At 49.8% G+C, this 19,910-nt stretch overlaps 1 protein-coding gene across 1 annotated transcript in view; it reads left to right on the top strand.

The window, feature by feature from the left end:
* Window positions 1-13,718: 13,718 nt before the first annotated feature.
* Window positions 13,719-19,910, top strand: part of LOC133905145 (DENN domain and WD repeat-containing protein SCD1-like) — a 37,449-nt gene continuing 31,257 nt past the window's right edge. The window contains exon 1 of the mRNA XM_062346867.1: window positions 13,719-14,087. Within this exon, the coding sequence (XP_062202851.1) occupies window positions 13,905-14,087 (183 nt within the window). The 5' untranslated portion in view covers window positions 13,719-13,904. The remainder of the gene's footprint in view (window positions 14,088-19,910) is intronic.

The raw sequence follows: 19,910 nt of genomic DNA, 5'->3' as shown, positions 1-19,910 counted from the left end.
ATCCCTTGAAGGGACAGCCAGGACATGATTAACCAATCTATCACTAGGAACCATCTACTCATGGGAACAACTTTGCGATGTGTTCCAACCTAACTTTCTGGGTACATACATTTACCCTGGCATGAAAAATGACCGTCACTGTTGCGAGTAGATGGGGAATGTCCCCATCTACTCACAATGGTGAAGGTCATTTTCTAGTGATGTACGTTTACTCTGGCATGAAAAATGACCTTCACTATTTACCCTGGCATGAGTGCTGCTTCTAGAAAAAGTTGGCCAAAGCAGAAGTCAAAAAAACGGCCAAGGGAATGAAGGTTGATCCAAGTCGCGACCTAAAGTAGAGACTCCGACTCAGATGGCAGTGAGGACGATACGAACCCGATGTCTTCCCAGCCGGAGAAGAGGACAATTGACTACATGTTCGATGGTTTCGCATCCTACAAATCCAAATTACAGTACAAGACGGTGGCCCAAGACGTATTAGTTGTCGTCCCCAAAAGTCGTCAGGTCGTTAAGTGGTTAGATACTAAAATCTCTTTCGGCCAAGAAGATTGCCGTGATAACTTCATATGACAAGGGTCCTTTCTGATAGTGGTCGAGCCCACAATAAACAATTGCAGGGTTGCCCGAGTCCTTATTGATGGAGGGAGTTCCTTGAATATCCTCTTCGCTAAAGCACTCGAAGGAACGCAGATCTTTAGGTCTTCTATCAAGCTAGTTACTCAAGCCTTCCACGGTATAGTACTCGTATCTTCGGCCACCCCCATCGACTACATATCGCTACCTTTTAACTTTGGGGAGCATGACAACTTCGAGATAGAGAAAATTTTGTCTAACATGGTCAATTTCGAGATGGCATACAACACCATCTTAGGAAGATCTACTCTTTCCAAATTCATGACAGCCACGCATTACGCTTATCAATGCACGAAGACCTTGGGACCCAAGGGAGTCATCACCATCTGGGGTTGTCCCAAGATAGGTCTACGTTGCGACAAGCGGAGCCTCGACCTGGTAGTTCCACACCAACCAAGTGAGAAACCCAAGAGCTCAAGGATCAAGGTGAATAAGAAGCCTCAGTCATGACCATGATCACAACACCTCGAGACACAAACCCAAAACTTGGGGGCTCAGCTTCATGACTAGTCCAGAGCCCATGAAACGACGCTTATGCTACTTTGAAATAATAAGGGTCACTACTTATTGTGAGGAACCGTCAAAACAATATTCTTTCCTGAGCATATCTCTGCACAACAAACATCAAGATCATAGGCATTTATATACACAATGACTATCAACCATCACCATTCGTGCTACCTTTTATTTCTCCCGCGAACGGTGCTTATCACTTCCCTAACCGTCGCCTTATAGGACACTCCATGTAATCGCCACATGGGTAGACGACCATAACTACCATAGTATGGTGGATGTTCATACGTTATTTCTAACGTATTCACTTTCTATATCATCGCCGTACCGAACATATCAGGTCCCTACCTCGCACTGGTAGAGCCCTCGATATTTACCGCCATCAGGATACGTTCCTTACCTTTTTCGTCGATGCAACATGATTCACAAAGACATCACAATGCGGGAACAAACAACTTAACGAAGCAAACAATTGTACATTACACTTAGGGTCATAGTATAGCAATTTCATACATATTAACCAAAGGAGGTACACAATAATTTTAATGAGTTATTTAAGTGAAGTTGACACACTTACTAAACAACGTCCTGTTTATGTTTTGGCTACTTCATTAAAACAAGCTCTGATGCCACGCTGTGAGGAAACGTCTAGATAATATTCTAATTAATCATTAAGTCGATCCGTTACATAATCATGACTATATTGATTAATCAGAATACTGTCTCATTAGTCCTGGTACGTGTTTTGTGCCTAAGATCAGAACACATGACTTTCCAACATATAACATCACAAAAAAGCTTAACAAAGAGCGAGTAATTAACATTATATTATAAATTCTTAAGCATTCAACCATTTACAATAATTTACATTAACAGAGATAAAGTATGCGGCGGAAGAATTAAAACCTAACAACAATAAAAATACTGGTGGAACCATTTGCCCTTAGGCTCCACACAAAACCTCACCACACGAGTAGACGACACTACTCTTACCCGCCGCCGGCATCAGCGGACATGAAGTAGTCAGAAGCTAACCTTTCCTCGCCTGCTACCTGAAAGAGCGGTGTGAGTATGAAGGTACTTGCAAGACTTAATCCATATAGGGTACATATAATAACCCGACTCCAAGGATTATGCATTTGGGTATTTAGAAAAAATAGCCCACAAGGTTAAGTAATTTCATATGCGGCAGCAAATCTTAAGACCAATGCGTAAACAACCCCTTTGTTTTTTGGTAAACACCAACTAAAGGATAAATGTAACTAGGAACATAATAAACATATATATGAAAACAGAACCATCTCAACTGCAACCCAACATACCAAACCATCACCCCCTTATTCGTGACTCTACTACAGATGCGGATGCACGAAAGTATGCTCATAACCGAGAGCGCGACAATTCGAGTTGATTTTACACCCTGCAGGGGAGTACTTCTAGACCCACACGAAACGAGACAACTGCCCACACAACCCGTCAATTGCGAGTGATGATTCACGTATCAACCGTTCACGTACCCAATCCAAGCCTTTGTTCCCATGTCGAGTAATGTGGAGGCCACCTATATCCTGTGCATACCACGACTTATCAGCATAATCTCAGGCACCCCTAACAGCATTCCTGCTCACATCTCGATGCATAGATCAAATGAATGCGGCGACTTACGATACTTGGCTTACCCATCCCATATCCGGGTATGTGGTAAGTACGGAAAAGTGCTAAAGCCAACGACACCGATGGATGGTGCTTAACCGATGCAAGTGGTCTACGACATCCAGTCTCCTCTCCTGAACTACCCCTAACACTGCCCACATCTCGTCTTATCCTCATATCTCATACATCTCAATATCAACATTGTATTTGTGAACAATAAGTAATTCCTAAGCTCACGAATAATGATTGAATTATTGCTCGACTTGTACCGATGCCCTATATATTGCTAAGAATATCGAATAGACTTGTAATTAGACATCAACAATGTTATCAAGGCTACAAGGATATGGATAAATAATAACTCAAGGTAGAGGTAATGCAATCAACATAGATTCTACCCATATAATCCCGACATCAACTCACTGAACATGTAACCATACATAAGCAGTAATTTATCAATTTAGACTTCATTCGGTTTGAACCACGCTTAGGTGCTTTCCTTGCTGCTTTTCTTCAATTCGGGATCAAACGTCAAATCCCTTCACGAAAACCCGTTACATTATGGTTCGACGATCACTAAAGAAAAGAATGCATCGCAATAAATATATGATGCAATACTATAAAATATGCTTTATAATGCATAAAATAATTTTTCCTAGTTAGAACAAGTCATAAGAAGACTGGCAAATTGGTTTCACCAATTTTGGACTTGTAAAGAATTAACGGTGAATTAATGAAGCCTTAACATAATTAATTTATCTTAGAAATTTAATTAATTATTTCATGGCTCAAGATATTTTTAATAGGTATAGTAGATTATTATAAAACCAACAAAATTGGTTTCATAATTGTTGGATCTACAGAGAATTTATTATGAATTTTACAAGTTTCAGCAAAGAAAATAAAAAGAAAGAAAAACATGTGATGAACAGTACAATCCGGATGTTCCGGGTTCAACTCGGAACCTCCAGGTTCCGAAACTTCCGAGTAAACCTCAGGGTGGGGGTCCTTAGGTATTTTTGGCTAGGATCACCCGGAACCTCCGGGTTGTGACCTGGAACCTCTGGGTGAGGTTAGAAATACTGATTTTCGTTGGGGATATCTCCGACAACGATTCTGACGGCTTTTGGGGTAGAGATTTTGAACCTAGAGCATCATCTTGACATCCTCTACCATGTAGGATAACATGCATAAGCCAGAAATGACCTAAACTCGGCTATTGCCTCTAATGGTGAAAGCGGCTATTATCGAGCTCTTTTGAGGTGGATGCCAGTAGATCCGGCCATGGGAATGAAATGGGAGGGGGTTGGGGTGCTCACCACATCTTAGCAAGCTCGTGGCTTGGTCGTAGGAGTTGGGGAAGGGCCAAAGCTCAAGATGACGTCGGGGAGGGTGGTGGCCGGCTTGAGGAGGAAGAAGAGGTGGCTGAGGTGCTTGAGCTCGACGGGGAGGACGACGTTCAGTGGGCTGAGGTGGGGGAGCTCGTCGGGGACCTCCCCCATGGCCTCCCATTGCTTCTCCTTCTTCTCTTGGCTCGGTTGAGTAGGGAGAGAGCAGGTGGGAGAGGGAGAGGGAGAGAGTGAGAATGAGAGAGAGAGAGAGAGAGGGAGTGGATGCGTGAGGGAGGGAGAGAGAGCATGGGTGGGGGAGGGGGCTACTGCTGTGGAGAGAGGGAGGTGAGCTGGTGGGGCCGGCCAGCTAGGTGGGCCCCACATGCTAGAGAAAGAATGTGCAAATTCAATTCTTTCTCTCCTGGATTTTCTTTCTCTTGCCTGATTGACTCAAAACGAGGTGTTCTAGTACTCTAAAATAAAATTGCTCAAAAATTAGACTTGATGCTTATGATACATGATTATGCTTAAATACGTGATTACGAGTTTCAGGCAGTGACACTTATCGGAATAATCTAGTCTATGTCTAAGAGTACCTTCTCATAACATTAAAGATCATATTTCATATGAAGTCGATTTACTTTCTTTTTCTATCTTGTCTTCTCACGCATCTTCATACCTGATAAATGGGGTAAGTCGCTTCTTGGATCCTTCATCCCAAACACACACCCGAGCATGACCTAAGGGCAATATGAGTTCCCTTTATTTTAAAGATGATTTTTACTATCTGGGCTGTTGTCGGTGTATTTAGAACCAGGGGTCCCTAAGTCCCGAGGCCAGACCGGCCGTCCACCACATATCACCACCCTGCAAGATAGGTAGAAACAGAGTGCTCGGGAGAGAGTGCTCGGGGCTGCACGTGGCAGCCCCCGAGGACTCGGTGCCCCGAAGGTCCCGCTGAAGTGCTCGGGAGAGAGTGCTCGGGGCTGCACGTGGCAGCCCCCGAGGACTCGGTGCCCCGAAGGTCCCGCTGAAGTGCTCGGGAGAGAGTGCTCGGGGCTGCACGTGGCAGCCCCCGAGGACTCGGTGCCCCGAAGGTCCCGCTGAAGTGCTCGGGAGAGAGTGCTCGGGGCTGCACGTGGCAGCCCCCGAGGACTCGGTGCCCCGAAGGTCCCGCTGAAGTGCTCGGGAGAGAGTGCTCGGGGCTGCACGTGGCAGCCCCCGAGGACTCGGTGCCCCGAAGGTCCCGCTGAAGTGCTCGGGAGAGAGTGCTCGGGGCTGCACGTGGCAGCCCCCGAGGACTCGGTGCCCCGAAGGTCCCGCTGAAGTGCTCGGGAGAGAGTGCTCGGGGCTGCACGTGGCAGCCCCCGAGGACTCGGTCCCCCGAAGGTTCGCGCAAGCTCGTTCAAAGACTCGAAGGGCCCCGTCGTCAGGGTGTCATCCAGTCAAGGGCCCGATGCCGCATTTAATAGGCACGCGTGGCCTGGCATTCTGACATCCTGACATTCTCGGCTGCCCACGCCCCAGTGTCAGACCCTGCCATGCAATGGCAGGGGGGCGTGGGTCCATTAAATGCACGGGTCCAGTCCCGTTTTCGCCTGCGCGCCTCGGGATAACGTCGCCAGAATCGAAGCGCTCGGCCTGCCACCCTGCCCTGGCAGGAGAACAAGACAGGGTGGGCGCACCGGGCACCTCTGAGGCTGTCCGGTGGGCCCTTTTCAGAGCACCCCGAAGCTTCCGCAGCGGCTGGTGGTCGAATGCACGCCGCCTTCCTCCACCGCCCCTGTCACTTCGCCAAAATGAAATGATTACGCCTTTCTCCGTGGCACCTGGGCATTCGCGTCCCCTCTTTCCCATTCAGGATATGTCGAGGTCGACGCATCTATAAAAGGAAAGGATGGAGGACACCGAACAAAAGAAAAAAGGGGAGAGGAGAGTCAGTCGAAGAACAAGAAAACAACAGCCCCCGATCGCAAGACGATCAAGAGACCAGCTAGCTAGAACATAAGAGCCTCCAGCTCTTTGTAAACAGCTCTCCTTGGAGAACCAGATATATCCTTGAAGGATCCCCTTCAAGGATAGATATAACACTCATACAGGAGTAGGGTGTTACGCCCCCGCGCGGCCCGAACCTGTTCAAAAACCCGGTGTACCCGCAAGCCAGCGCATTTACTTCCGTTCCCGCTTTTTTCCCGTACAAGCTTTTCTAGGATCATCCCCCCGGCCGAATCTCTAAAGAGGGGTCTCTCGGGATCCCTGCGACAGGAGTTCACTCTCCGACAGCTGGCGCGCCAGGTAGGGGGGAATATCCCTAGATTGTTTGTTTCCCTTTTTTCTCCACAGGAAAAGATGGCCGGTGGGCACCGTCTCCAGCGTTCCGGCTCCACTTCCAGTAACGGAACGCCGCCCCACGACCAAGAGGTTTTTCCCGCCCAAGGGGATCAGGGCGCTGGGCCCATCAGCGCCGCCGCTGCCGGCGTGCTCTCCGACCCCCAGCAGATGGTCGGGGCCCCGGCCGCTAGGTCCGCCTCTGGATCACGTCGAGCGCCGCCCCGGCGCAGGCTAGCTTTTAGTGAGGCCAGCCCAGGGAGCGCCTTGCTTGCAGCGCAAGCCCTCCTCAGGCACCCCCCCATTCGGGCCACGCCAAACACTCCGGAAGGCCGGTGGATGCAAGATATCGCCGCTTTGGTCGGCACCGCTCGTCGCCAGGTGCAGGTCGAGAGCCCTCGCGCCACTTTTCAGCGCGGTGCCGCCAGAGTCGGCTCCTCAGCGGGCAACACCCGCACGGGCGGAGGGGCCTCCAGGCGGAGCGCCATCCCCCAGGACGTATCCGAGGCCCGGGACCTCCGTTTGCGTCTCGACGAGCGAAGGGGCCACGAGGATGCCCGGGTCACTCTCGAGCGCCAGCGGGAGACCCGGCAGGGGGTTGGGGCAGAGGACCAAGCTTCCTCTCTCCCGGTCCACGACCACCGGGGATCCCCGGCTCGCCGTTCCTCTCCACCAAGAACCCCCGCTCGTGCTGCGGGGTACGGCACCGGTTGCCGTGCCTTCACCACCGAGCTCCGTCGGGTGAGGTGGCCTTCCAAGTTCCGCCCCGAGCTGCCGGAGAAGTACGACGGGTCCATCGACCCCGTCGAGTTCCTCCAGATCTACACGACGGCCGTCCAAGCGGCCGGAGGCAGCGAAAAGCTCCTGGGACGACTTGTGCCACCAATTTGTGGCCAACTTTCAGGGTTGGCGACGGAGGAAGGGCAGCCACTCCCGAATCCGTGGAACATCGAGCATCTTCGACGCTTCTACCCGTAGACGGTCAAGCTCGCGGTTCAGGTTGATAAGGCCGGGGGCTTCTCCCCTACCTGGCGCGCCAGCTGTCGGAGAGTGAACTCCTGTCGCAGGGATCCCGAGAGACCCCTCTTTAGAGATTCGGCCGGGGGGATGATCCTAGAAAAGCTTGTACGGGAAAAAAGCGGGAACGGAAGTAAATGCGCTGGCTTGCGGGTACACCGGGTTTTTGAACAGGTTCGGGCCGCGCGGGGGCGTAACACCCTACTCCTGTATGAGTGTTATATCTATCCTTGAAGGGGATCCTTCAAGGATATATCTGGTTCTCCAAGGAGAGCTGTTTACAAAGAGCTGGAGGCTCTTATGTTCTAGCTAGCTGGTCTCTTGATCGTCTTGCGATCGGGGGCTGTTGTTTTCTTGTTCTTCGACTGACTCTCCTCTCCTTTTTCCTTTTGTTCGGTGTCCTCCATCCTTTCCTTTTATAGATGCGCCGACCTCGACATATCCTGAATGGGAAAGAGGGGACGCGAATGCCCAGGTGCCACGGAGAAAGGCGTAATCATTTCATTTTGGCGAAGTGACAGGGGCGGTGGAGGAAGGCGGCGTGCATTCGACCACCAGCCGCTGCGGAAGCTTCGGGGTGCTCTGAAAAGGGCCCACCGGACAGCCTCAGAGGTGCCCGGTGCGCCCACCCTGTCTTGTTCTCCTGCCAGGGCAGGGTGGCAGGCCGAGCGCTTCGATTCTGGCGACGTTATCCCGAGGCGCGCAGGCGAAAACGGGACGGGACCCGTGCATTTAATGGACCCACGCCCCCCTGCCATTGCATGGCAGGGTCTGACACTGGGGCGTGGGCAGCCGAGAATGTCAGGATGTCAGAATGCCAGGCCACGCGTGCCTATTAAATGCGGCATCGGGCCCTTGACTGGATGACACCCTGACGACGGGGCCCTTCGAGTCTTTGAACGAGCTTGCGCGAACCTTCGGGGGACTCTGTTTCTACCTATCTTGCAGGGTGGTGATATGTGGTGGACGGCCGGTCTGGCCTCGGGACTTAGGGACCCCTGGTTCTAAATACACCGACAGCTGTCTACCCAAAATTTCTATTTTCGAGTAGTCAATGAGGGGCTTAACAAGTACTAGGTGTTAGAAACTGAAAATAACTTATTGTATGTTCTCTGAAAGCATATTCCAATGAGGAGAGAAGAACCATTACGTTATGAACTCGGGGTTGTGAAAAGGCTACTTGTCGCGTTCCACGGGTGACTGCGGGCTACGACGCCTCCCACTAAAGCGGACCGAGGGCCGATCTTAATAAGCGTTCTGACTAGTGATCAACATGCTAAACTAATTGAAGGAAAAAGCCAATTATAAGATCACGATATGCTGTCAAAAGAGTCCAGCACGAAGTACTCCCACCAAGCATGGAAAAATTTAAAGTTCCCAACTAAAACTAACAAAATCTACCAAGTGTTTCTATAAACTGCAAGGTAAAAATAAAAAAAACTACGATGAAGGAAAGGAATGCATTCTGTCCACAAAGGCCTTGGCTATCCCGGTCACCTCCTTAACCTTGTTGGTAGACGACTCTTCTGATTCATCCCCGAAACCTTGCAGGAGGATGTTTGCGTTGAACTCCGGTTGGTGGGTCTTCAGGATATCCAGCACATAGGCGAGTGTTAGCTCCGCACTCTGTTGGGATTGGCTTGATATGTGTTCGGTGACCATCTCTTGGAACCCACCGAATGCCTCCGCATGCTTGGTGGCCCAGACAGTGAGCACTGGAGTATCCTCTCTGCCGGTAGCCTATGTTTGAATCCCAACTCCGGCAAGCACCTCCTAGTAGACGTTGAATGCTGCGACAAATTGTTGGTGGGTGGCTGACATTTGAGCCACTTCTTGGGTGATAGCTTCTCGAGCCATAGAGAGTTCTGCAAGGTGACATATTAGGAAGACAAAGATGAATGAGCAGCTTGTTGGGATACTAGAAGCTCACCCTTCATCAAGTCCTCTAGCACATCGTCCACTTTCTCTTTCTCTACCGTAACTTGAGAAAGCTACTAAAGTAGCTCGGTAGCCTCTTTCTAGAGCTCAGCCACTTGGAGGCATCACGGCGGATCTTGTTCAAGTGATGCAAGGCAAACTTCAAAGAATGATAAGGTCAATTCTAGTCATTTCGCTAATTAGGTTTCTAACTTGCTGGTAGAATCTTACCATGAAGAAAGCGTTGAACACATAATCCTGCTAATGGCCTACTTGTCCTTCAAGCATTTCCCCTAGGATGCATCCAACGGGAATCTTGTACCCCTTCGGTGGAACGTTAGGAGTGACCTTAGCACTGGCTATCTCTAGTCCTTGACTAGTAGCCACTAATGCTAGGGGCTCACCAGGCTTGCTACCATCTCCTTTGAAGGGGGTAGGGGTTGAAGGTTGGGGAAGTCAGGGCTTGGGGTACTATCGGAGGTATTCTACATAGCATGTGGGAAAGACGAGTTCAAACCATGCATTCCATCAAGCATAGGAAATAATCATAAGCATACCTGAGTCGTTTCCTGGTCAGCGAAGACTTCACTAGGACTAGGAGGGACACTAGTCTCTTGCTCCTCAATGCTAGCTGGGTTTGCGAGAAGGAGAGCCCCTCTTTTATACCCAGCGGGGCAGGTGGCGTGCCCAGAAAGGATTGGCGCAAGTTCCAAGGCGCCATAAATGGAAATCAACCATCATGGACTGTTGCTTGAGGTGACGGGGAGGGTTGAAAACGCGCCCCCGTCCGGTCTTCGTCGTCATCATTCCGCTTTCTAGCGGGCGCAGCGGGGAGGGCCCGCCATGTAGCCACAGAGCAGCCCCGCGTGCTCGCCCGGTCAGAGCGAGCCTGACATAGCAGGGCGGCAGGTGTTGTGCCTCGAGCCTTGCGACGTTATCCCGAGGCGCGCCGGAGGACGCGCGATGGGACCCGTGCATTAAATGTCCCCACGCCTCCCTACCAGACCGTGGCAGGGGCTGATAGCAAGCATGGGGGGAGTGGTTGGAAGTGACAGGCCACGCGCCCTCTTAAATGCAGCATCGGGCCTCTCACCAATTGACACCTCACCACTGAGCCCTTGTAGGGACCACCGGCGAAGGACTTCTCAGGCCCTCGGGGAACTGTGAGTGCTCGGGGACTACTGTTCGCAGCCCCGAGCACTCTCTCCCGGATATGCCCTCTCTTGGTCCTCGGGGAACTCGGGTGCTCGGGGATCACTGTTCACGGCCCCGAGCACTCTCTCCCGGAACTTGACTGCTCGGGTCCTCGGGGAACTCGAGTGCTCGGGGGACATTGTTCACGTCCCCGAGCACTCTCTCCCAGAACTGACTTCTCTTGTCATCGGGGAACTCGAGTGCTCGGGGGCCACTGTTCACGGCCCCAAGCACCCTCTCCCGGAACTTGGTCTTCTCGAACCTCGGGGAGATAATCCCCGAGGGAGGGCGCCACGTGGCATTCTGCTATTCTGGCCTCGGGACTTGGGGACCCCTGGTTCCCATGTCACCGACAAAGACCTCTTAAGGTTATGACTCAATTTGGGTCATCATGGACCGACTCACAAAGTCAGCACATTTCCTCCCGATGAAGACTCGATATAGTGCCAAGGATTATGCCGAGTTGTATCTCACTCTGATTGTTTGCCTTCATGGGATTCCGAAGAAGATCATCTCCGATTGAGGCATTCAGTTCACTTCTCATTTCTGAAGGAGCATTCATGAAGCTATGGGAACCGAGCTCTTCCATAGCACTACCTATCACCCTCAGACCGATGGTCAAACTGAGAGGGTAAATCAAACCTTATAAGGCATGTTGCGGGCTTGTGTTATCACATATGGGAAGAAGTAGGATATTTGCTTGCCGTTTGCAAAGTTCTCCTACAACAATAGTTACCAGTCGAGTATTGAAACATTGTCATTTGAGACTCTCTATGGCCGAAGATGCCGAACGCCGTTGAATTGGTCCGAATCCGGTGAAATAACTTTTCTAGGCCCGAATTTGGTCAAAGAGGTAGAAGAGCATGTTCTGACTATTCAGAAGTGTTTCCTCGTAGCTCAGTCTTGACAAAAGAGTTATACGGACCGCCGTCGACGAGAACTCGTGTTTGATATTGGGGACTTTGTATATCTCAAGGTTTCTCCTCTCAAAGGGGTTCGACGCTTTCAAGTCAGAGCGAAGCTAGCACCTCGATATGTGGGATCTTTCCAAACCATTGCCAGACGTGGAGATGTGGCCTATCAATTGGACTTGCCTTTGTCCCTCTCCATCGTTCACAATGTGTTCCATATCTCGCAACTGAAGAAATACCTTCGAGTCCCGACCAAAGTGATCGAAGTTGCAAACCAAGAGTTGCAGCCGGATCTTTCATATTGTGAGCGACCAATCCGAATCTTGGATGAAGTGAAACGCAAAACTCAACGACAATCCATCAAATTCATTAAGGTCCAATAGAGCAACCATTCAGAGGACGAAGCGACATGAAAGCGTGAGGATGAGATCTGCTTCGATTATCCTGAACTCTTTGAGAGCTTGTAAAAGTCGTTGAAATTTTTCCATGTTTGGAACACTTCACGTGTCTATAGTCATCGCCGTTTTGAATGGAAAGTTTGTTCCCAAAAGATTGTGCATAAAAGCCTCTCAACCGAGAGAACCCTACTCTTGGCGGTCTGACCTCAGTTCATCTATAGGTCTGACCTCCAGAAGCGTTGCAACTCCCCAAAACTATCTGTATAGATTTTGGTCCAACCGTCGTTTTTGCAGTCCAACTGAGACACGGTCTAACCGCCATCTCATGTGTGTTCCCGATGACTATCTTATCATTCCGTCCATGAGAATCGACGTGATTCCTTCCTAATTGTTGGAAAATGCTTTCCCCTTCCATCACCTTCTCCCAAGAATTGCCGAATCTCGGGTCGAGATTCTTTTTAGAGGGGGGGGGGGGGGGTTGTCACGTCCCGAAAAGTTAATCACATAATTAAGCGTTCTTATTCATCATCACGTTGGGGTTTTACACATTTGAATATTAAGTTGAGTTAAACATGTATCAAAAGTATGTAGACATAGTTTAGGCTTAGGAAAATTTAGCGAAGAATGGTGCAACAACACTCTATAAGACTAGAAAAGTTCATTTTGGGTGGTTTGGGTGACATGCACGGGGCTAAAAGCTTAGGCCCCATGGATCAATGTCCATGGCTATGTGGAGCTCGATCCTATGGCTTTGACGAGTGAGGGAACTCAAGGGAAAATATGGAAAAAGGGTTGGGGAGCTTCACCTTGGTGTATGGAAGCTTTCTAGAGGGTTGAGCTCCGATGTGGAGAATAACTCTGGGGTGCTCCAACCGGTCTAGAGGTGGAAGAAGGCTTGAGGTTTGCTTCGGCGAGGGGGATGCTTTGGGATAAGGTCGGGGATGACATGGGGAACTCGTGGGCGATCTTCTCCTTCAATCTTTGGCTTTCCGTTGAGCTTGAGGTGGATGAATGGTGAGGGAGCTCTCCTTGTTCTCTCTCATGGGTGGGGAAGAAAATGAATGAGTGAGAGAGAAGAGAGGTGCTCGATTGAGTTTTAAAGTGGGGTTTCTGAGCCCTGGCGGTTAAACTGTGGCCTAGGCTCACGTGCAAAAAGTTCTCCCTCATTTTCCCCTTTTCTACCAATTATTTTCTCTTAATTCCTAAATGGTTTTGAGCTATTTAAACTACTTCAAAATAATTCTCCACTCATAGGTATATGGTAGAAACATCGAGTTGCTTAACGATGTAACATTTTCAAACGTTTTGAACACTTAGAACAAAAGCCAAATACATGAAACTTGATGTCATGATGCATATGTGTGCTCGATAACCAGAGTACGATTTTTGGGGTGTGACAAGTATACACTATAAACCCAACAATATACTCAAGCAATTCACACAATTATATATCAACCATTTGCAAACAAATTAGAACCCTTTTGTATATATTGTATTAATTTGTTTTCTTTTATGTGAAAATAAATTTTCTGCTTTACTCTGAAATTGGGCTGTTACAATTTGTCCCCAACAAGAAGCCTCATTGACATCCACAATTTCAAATCCAGGGTTCAGTTATTCCTTGTGGCCTTAAAAGAAGAAAAAAAATTAGTGTCCACCATCAGAGATATAACAATGTCAAATTGATTGCTGCCTTTTTCATTGAAATCCAAGGCCTCTATTACTCTTGTAACTAGATTTGTAGTGAGGTATATAGTCAACGAATAGTGCCTCTTCAGCCAAAGCACGGTCAAACACAAACAAAACAGAAAAAGGAAGGTAATTGGCTCCAAATCCTCAACGGGTCAAAGAAATAGACACTCCCGCAACCACCACCACCACCTCGGGCTCCTCCTCCGTCTGACCGCCGCCTCCATAGAGCCGACACCATAGAGAGAGGGAGACACCAACCTCCGTGCCGAGGATCCCTCCCGGGAGGCCGGTGATCGCCGGTTCCGGCGGCGGAGATGGGGTCCCCGTCGCGGATCTTCGAGTACTTCGTGGTGTGCGGGTTGGGGCCGGAGATCCGGACCCTGGACGGCGCCAAGGGCTACCACGATGCCGAGGAGATGTACATGCCCGCGTTCCTCGACCAGTTCCCGCCGTCCAACCACGCCCTCTACCCTCCCCCGCCGCCGCAACTCCCCACAGTGAGTCCGCAGATCCCGCTCCTCCTCCCTCGCCGCGTCAATTTGATCCAATCTCGATCTCTATTTCGGTTGCCTGCCGATCGAATTCACGGTGGAATGTGCCGAATGGGTGGTCATTGTAAGACGTGCATGCAGTGTCGCATTTGGCTGGGGTGGCGTGCTGTTGATTTCGAAATATCTCATCGTTAGAGACCGTGGCGGATCCAGCATAAAATTTTAGGGGGTTGGGCTCAACAAGCTACACAAACATTCGTCTAGTTCAAATTTCAAAGCAATATTTTACACAAATATAATGGGTAAAAAAATGCAAAACACATCAAGAAAAGAGCACACCACTACTATTCTTTGATCGTGACAATAGCCCAATATTCTTCAATCTTCATGAGGAGAGATTTGTACACAAACATGGTAAACTAGCGATATAAGAATTTCTTTCTAGTTTCAAATAACGATAAATATTAGAAGAGAAAAGTGAATAGAGCTACAAGAAAATGAAAATCAATTTCTATACACTAGCTGGCTAGATAGGTCTTTCAGATACTAACAGAACAATTAGAGTTACTAAGACATACATCATAGTTTATAACACTGCCATACATTTAAACTTTGGGAATGCCTATAAGAACAGTGACTTATTTATCTTTTGTAAGCATAAGTTTCAAATTATTATCTATTGGATTGACATCCAATCAAGGCATAAAGCAGCAAGCCAATTTCTATACACTGATACACACTTCCATACATCCAATGGTCATGAAAGTCAATTTCTATACACACATGCAGTGATACACTCATACACACATCCAATCAAGCAAGCAAATCAACCTCCAAGCAGGACGCTGCGCTATTAATCAGAGCTGCCGAGTATCGATACCTGATAGGCTGACACCAAGCGCCGAAGCCCGAACTCCCCACGGACCCACACGTCGCCACCCGCCAGTGACCTCCCCACCCGCGCCGCCGGAATTCCCATGCACAATTAGGGATCCGGCAATGTCGGGTGTGCGAGCGAATCTCGATTAGGGATCGGTTGATTCAGGAGAAGGCCAGACTAGAAGCGAGTCGACCAGGCCAGAAGCGATTGGGCCTTTACCCTTTAGGCTTTAGCCTATTAGTCAGTGGAATGGACTCAAAATCGCTTAGCACTCCAGCTCATAGCCACAACTTCTTCTTCGCCTCTTCAACGGTCCAAGGCTCAAGCTCCCAGCTTGCCAGCTTCCATTGCAACTGCGCAGGGGCGCCCTGAGCCTGCCGAACGATCTCCCGGCGTGGCGCCGACCAAGAGGGGGGGCTCCCCTCTGCGCCGGCATAGTAGGGGGGAGGGGGCTCAAGCTCCTCCCCTCCTGAAGATCCGCCACTAGTTAGAGATGAATTCGTGCTGCTCTTATGCAGCGAGCGTAGTGGCGGAGCGGGAAGTTACTGAAGTTGGGGGAGAAATCTAGACCTTGTCGTTCATTGTCGGCTTGCTACACGTACTGGTTGCTACCTGCTTGCTGACCTGCCAGAGATTGGTGCTGTTGCAAGTTATTCACTAGCCTGCCTCCTGGACCTGTCCCGTGCTTGCTTGCTCCATCACCTTCTTATTGTGTTGATTTGATCAATTGAATTCGATTGAGTTTGAATCATCTAGTTATTATGTTGATTCTGTCGACTCGATTTCACTGGGTCGATTTTGATCTTGGGATTTTTTTTGTCTGGTCTTGTAGGCCAATGTGCTTTACTCTGTGCTAACTGCCCATTAGAGGTTAGCCTAACTTCCGAAGAGAGGTTCTTCTCCTTTGCTGAAGCCATGATAGGAAATCCTGTTAGCTAGGGCAAACACTAAGATAGCTTGGGAGGGTCCCTTGTCACCGCTAGCCTTCCTCTGGCAAGTTCCCTGGCTTGTCCAAGGATTCTCTCTGCTCCTGTACATGTGGTGCCATGGTGTAAGCAGGGAATTTGGATCCAGTATGTGTTGGAATGATTGAACATAGGAGAATACTATTATAATTTTGGTGCAGTGCTTCTGATCTTCTAATGGATGTAGGGGCATGTTGTTTGAACATGCACAACTCTTGTGCCAGCACATATTATTTCCCCCAAAATTAGCTTGCAACCTCAAGTGAAATTTGTTACGAATGTGTAGCTTGTCTATTACCAGCCCCAAAGGGCAAGATTTATAGTACAAAGGGATACAAACCCTAGAAAAGGGAAAAGACACTTTTACCCTTAACACCCTCTCAAATGCAAGGCGTATGCAATAGCGTTACATTTGAAGAGGATATGACACTAAGCACTAGTAGGACACAATACAACACTAACAAAAGATACATCCAAACCCGACTCTATTTGTCGTCGTGGTGTGTCATCTTCTTCAACCTGGAGTCATGTTGCCGCCATGAGAAGAGAGAGAAGGACAAGAGCAACATGACGAAGGGTGACGAAGATGACACGAAGAGATGTTGAGTCATGCCGAGGAGGTGCGAAGAGAAGCACGAGGATATAGTTATGATGAAGAACATGCCTTCAGTCAAGATCCGCGACAGAGGCGACAGAGAGTAGCATGGTCAAGCGGACGAACCTTGGCCACTCAAATCCCATTGGTCTATGCCACACGGACGGGTCAAGGTCTCGCAAATCCGCGCACCGGAAGCTACAAGTAGTAGACAAAGGCCAAGGGAGGACCAAGAAGGCTTGGTCGCATCAACAACGACGAAAAGCGATTGGCCAAAAGGACAGCCAACTGTAAAAGGAAAAGTAGCAATCGGCTGACTAATAATGATTTGTGGACTCGCACGGAACGAACGAACTCAATGATTGAGTGCAGCAGAATTGGATAGACGTAGTGGAACTCTAACTAGATTTGGGTACTAGCAGGCAGTAGGCTACCAGCAGCGACAAAAGGCAGCAAGCAGCAAACCATCTTCCACACATCAGACTGAATTGTAAGTAGGCCAAGCAGACCAAACTGGAAGAAGCCCAACAGCAAGGATGAAGGCCAAAACAACCAACAAAAGGGCCATGGCCAGCACCAATGAAGCATCTGGACCAGCCCACCACGCGTTGCAGGACAGAGAACTGATATGGATGGAGGCAAAAAGCTGATGGCGCAGCCATGCCCGCCCACCGTGGGAGAGATATGAAGGCGGCAGCCAAGAGGAAGGCCGTTGGCGACGTAGTGATGGAGCTCCTTTCTCCTCCCCTCCCCCTTTCAGATTTGGCCAAGAGGAAGGCCCGAGGAGCCGAGTGCCTGCAGGGAGCGGGCGCGACGGACGACCGCGCGGGGGAAGCGCGAGCTCGGCCCGGAAGGGGAGCTCGGTGATCACAGCCGAGATCTAGGCCGCCGGAGTACCTCAGAGGCGACGACGGCCGCAACCGGCTTGGGAAGGTGTTGGGCGGAGCAGCATGGCATTGTTGGGTAACGGGCAGGCTACACTAGCCTAAAACAAAAAATTTCTACCGCATTCACCTATAAAACTATGCTAGTAGGAGATCATAAATCGTTATAGCTCGACGCGCAGTGCAATGAAGAAGAGTTGGAGTATACCAATCCAACGTCCTCCGTGGCAAACTCCTCGATCAGCTTCTCGATCAGATCTACGACCAACTTCGCGCAGGTGGTCATGCTCCCCGACCAACTCCAAGCAGGTGGTCGTGCTCCTCGACTAGTTCCTCGATCAGCTCCCGATCAGGTCTATCGCGTCCTCGACCAGTTTTGAGTGGTCGTGTCATGCTGTCCGACCAGATCCGAGTGGTTGCGTTGTGCTCCGTGATCAGACGAGCAGGTACGTCGACCAGTTCGTCACGGCCGACGACCAGTCCTGAACACGTCGCAATCAACTCGCCGAGAAGATCAGCGCCGCAATAGTAACAGCGCCTCTACGGTATCTACACGTACTGGGCAGAAACGCCGAGCGCCGATGTGCTAGCACCGCACACGTGGTTAGAGTTTTGGGAGATCGTGTAGAAAGTTGCGGCTAAGGTTTCAGAGTGGTTTAACCTTTGCGCGCCCTACCCAAGCCTCTCCTTATATAGAGCTCGTCAATGAGCTCCCATGTTGGAAGCCCTTTAGGACTCAACTTCTTATGGATCACAATCCAATCAAAACCTATATATGATTCCAATTCACATGTTTTGTTCCAACCTATTAAGTGTGTGACCCGTTAGGGTCATGTACAAACGGCTACGACTCGGAAACCCTTTGCAAACCGAAATCAATAGCGGTCCCTAACAAGACATGTTGACTCCCGAGTATACACAAAAGATCATATCAGCTGAACCTTGATATATACATGCACCGATCCCTTCGCCTCACGATACCAGTCAAGCTCAAGGCGAAATACGTGCTACCCTTGTGATAGCTCGATCATTCACTCGATCAAGTAGTGGATTCATTATGACTAACTCTTTAATTATATTGGCATGACCATGCATTTTCTCGATCCAACTACCTCGAGGGGCCTAGAGATATCTCTCCCGTTATCAAGGAGGGGCAAATTCCATCTTGATCTCTCACACCCCACGACATGTTTCATGACAAGCCCGAAAACTACCTTTATGATTACCTAGTTACGGAATAGTGTTTGGCAGCCTCAAAATATTTCACTACATATTCTGGGAATCAATGACGATCTCAGGTCTAGGGATCCTGCAGGTACACCATTTGAGATAACAACTGATGGCATATCATAAATAACAATCCCATCAGTATCTCAAGGTGGGTCTATCCAACATCATGTTCTCTAACATACATATCCACATTATTGATTTGGTATCTCTATATCTATGATCCATGAAACGTAATCATCAATCAATACATGTGCTGGTTTTATGTATCATCACAATAATATGCGACCAGAGATCGACTGAGAATAACATTATGATATAAACAAAGAGTTTCATGAACAAGTCACATACTTGCCAATCAATGTAAAAGGTAGTCATTCTTGAAATAATATATTATTCAAAAGTACATTAACATAAACGTGTGATATAATCATCTTTATGATTACCTTTGGGGCATATCACCTTCAGCCATGATAGTGCCGGTGCGAACCACATGGCGGAGAGGCTGCAGAAGCTGAGGCGGCGCAGATCTTCGGAGGAGTGAGCGTCGCCAAATCTAGCCGTTTCCCTCGGAGGGCGGGTGCGCTGTCGCCGGAAGCCAGCGGCAGCTGGCCAATGCCTGAAGAGGAGGCCCCCGCCTGAGGCGCTGCCCGCGGTGGTGCGGATGATCGGCGACGGGGCGGCGGCGCTGCGCGAGGCGCTGGCGCGGTCCACATGGCAGAGAGACTGTCGGAGCTGAGACGACGCAGATCTTCGGAGGAGCGAGCGTCGCCAGATCTGGGAGTTTCCCCTAGAGGGCGGGTGCGCCGTAGCTGGAAGCCAGCGGCAGCAAGCCAATGCGTCCTCGGCGAGGCCGCCATTGAAGAGGAGGCGCCCCCTACGATGGTACGGGTGGAGATCGGCGACAAGGCGGCGGCGCTGTGCTCGACGCAGAGCGTGGTGACGGTTCGGTCGGTGGTAGCACGAGGGGATGCATGAAGAGACCGGCGCGGACAACAGTGGCGACAGCTGATCACCTCGCTCCCGTGGTGGCTTGCAGGGAGAAGGCCCTAGCAGAACCGGGGGAGCGTCGGGTGAAGCCGCTCCCCTTCCCCCGCTCGAATCCGGTCAAAAAGGAGGCTAGCCAGAGAGAACTAAGCCGATCTGGCCAGCAGGCGACCAGATCTGCTCGCAAGGAGACCAGACGACACCGATCTGAACGGGAAGAGGCTCCTGCTGTTGCTGCTTGAAGGAGACAGCTGAGAGTGACCGGTTTGCTGCTGCTGGGACACGAACTAG

This window comes from Phragmites australis, chromosome 2 (assembly GCF_958298935.1).
Source record: "Phragmites australis chromosome 2, lpPhrAust1.1, whole genome shotgun sequence".
NCBI classification, from domain to species: Eukaryota; Viridiplantae; Streptophyta; class Magnoliopsida; order Poales; family Poaceae; genus Phragmites; species Phragmites australis.
This window is presented reverse-complemented; position numbering and strand designations above follow the sequence as displayed.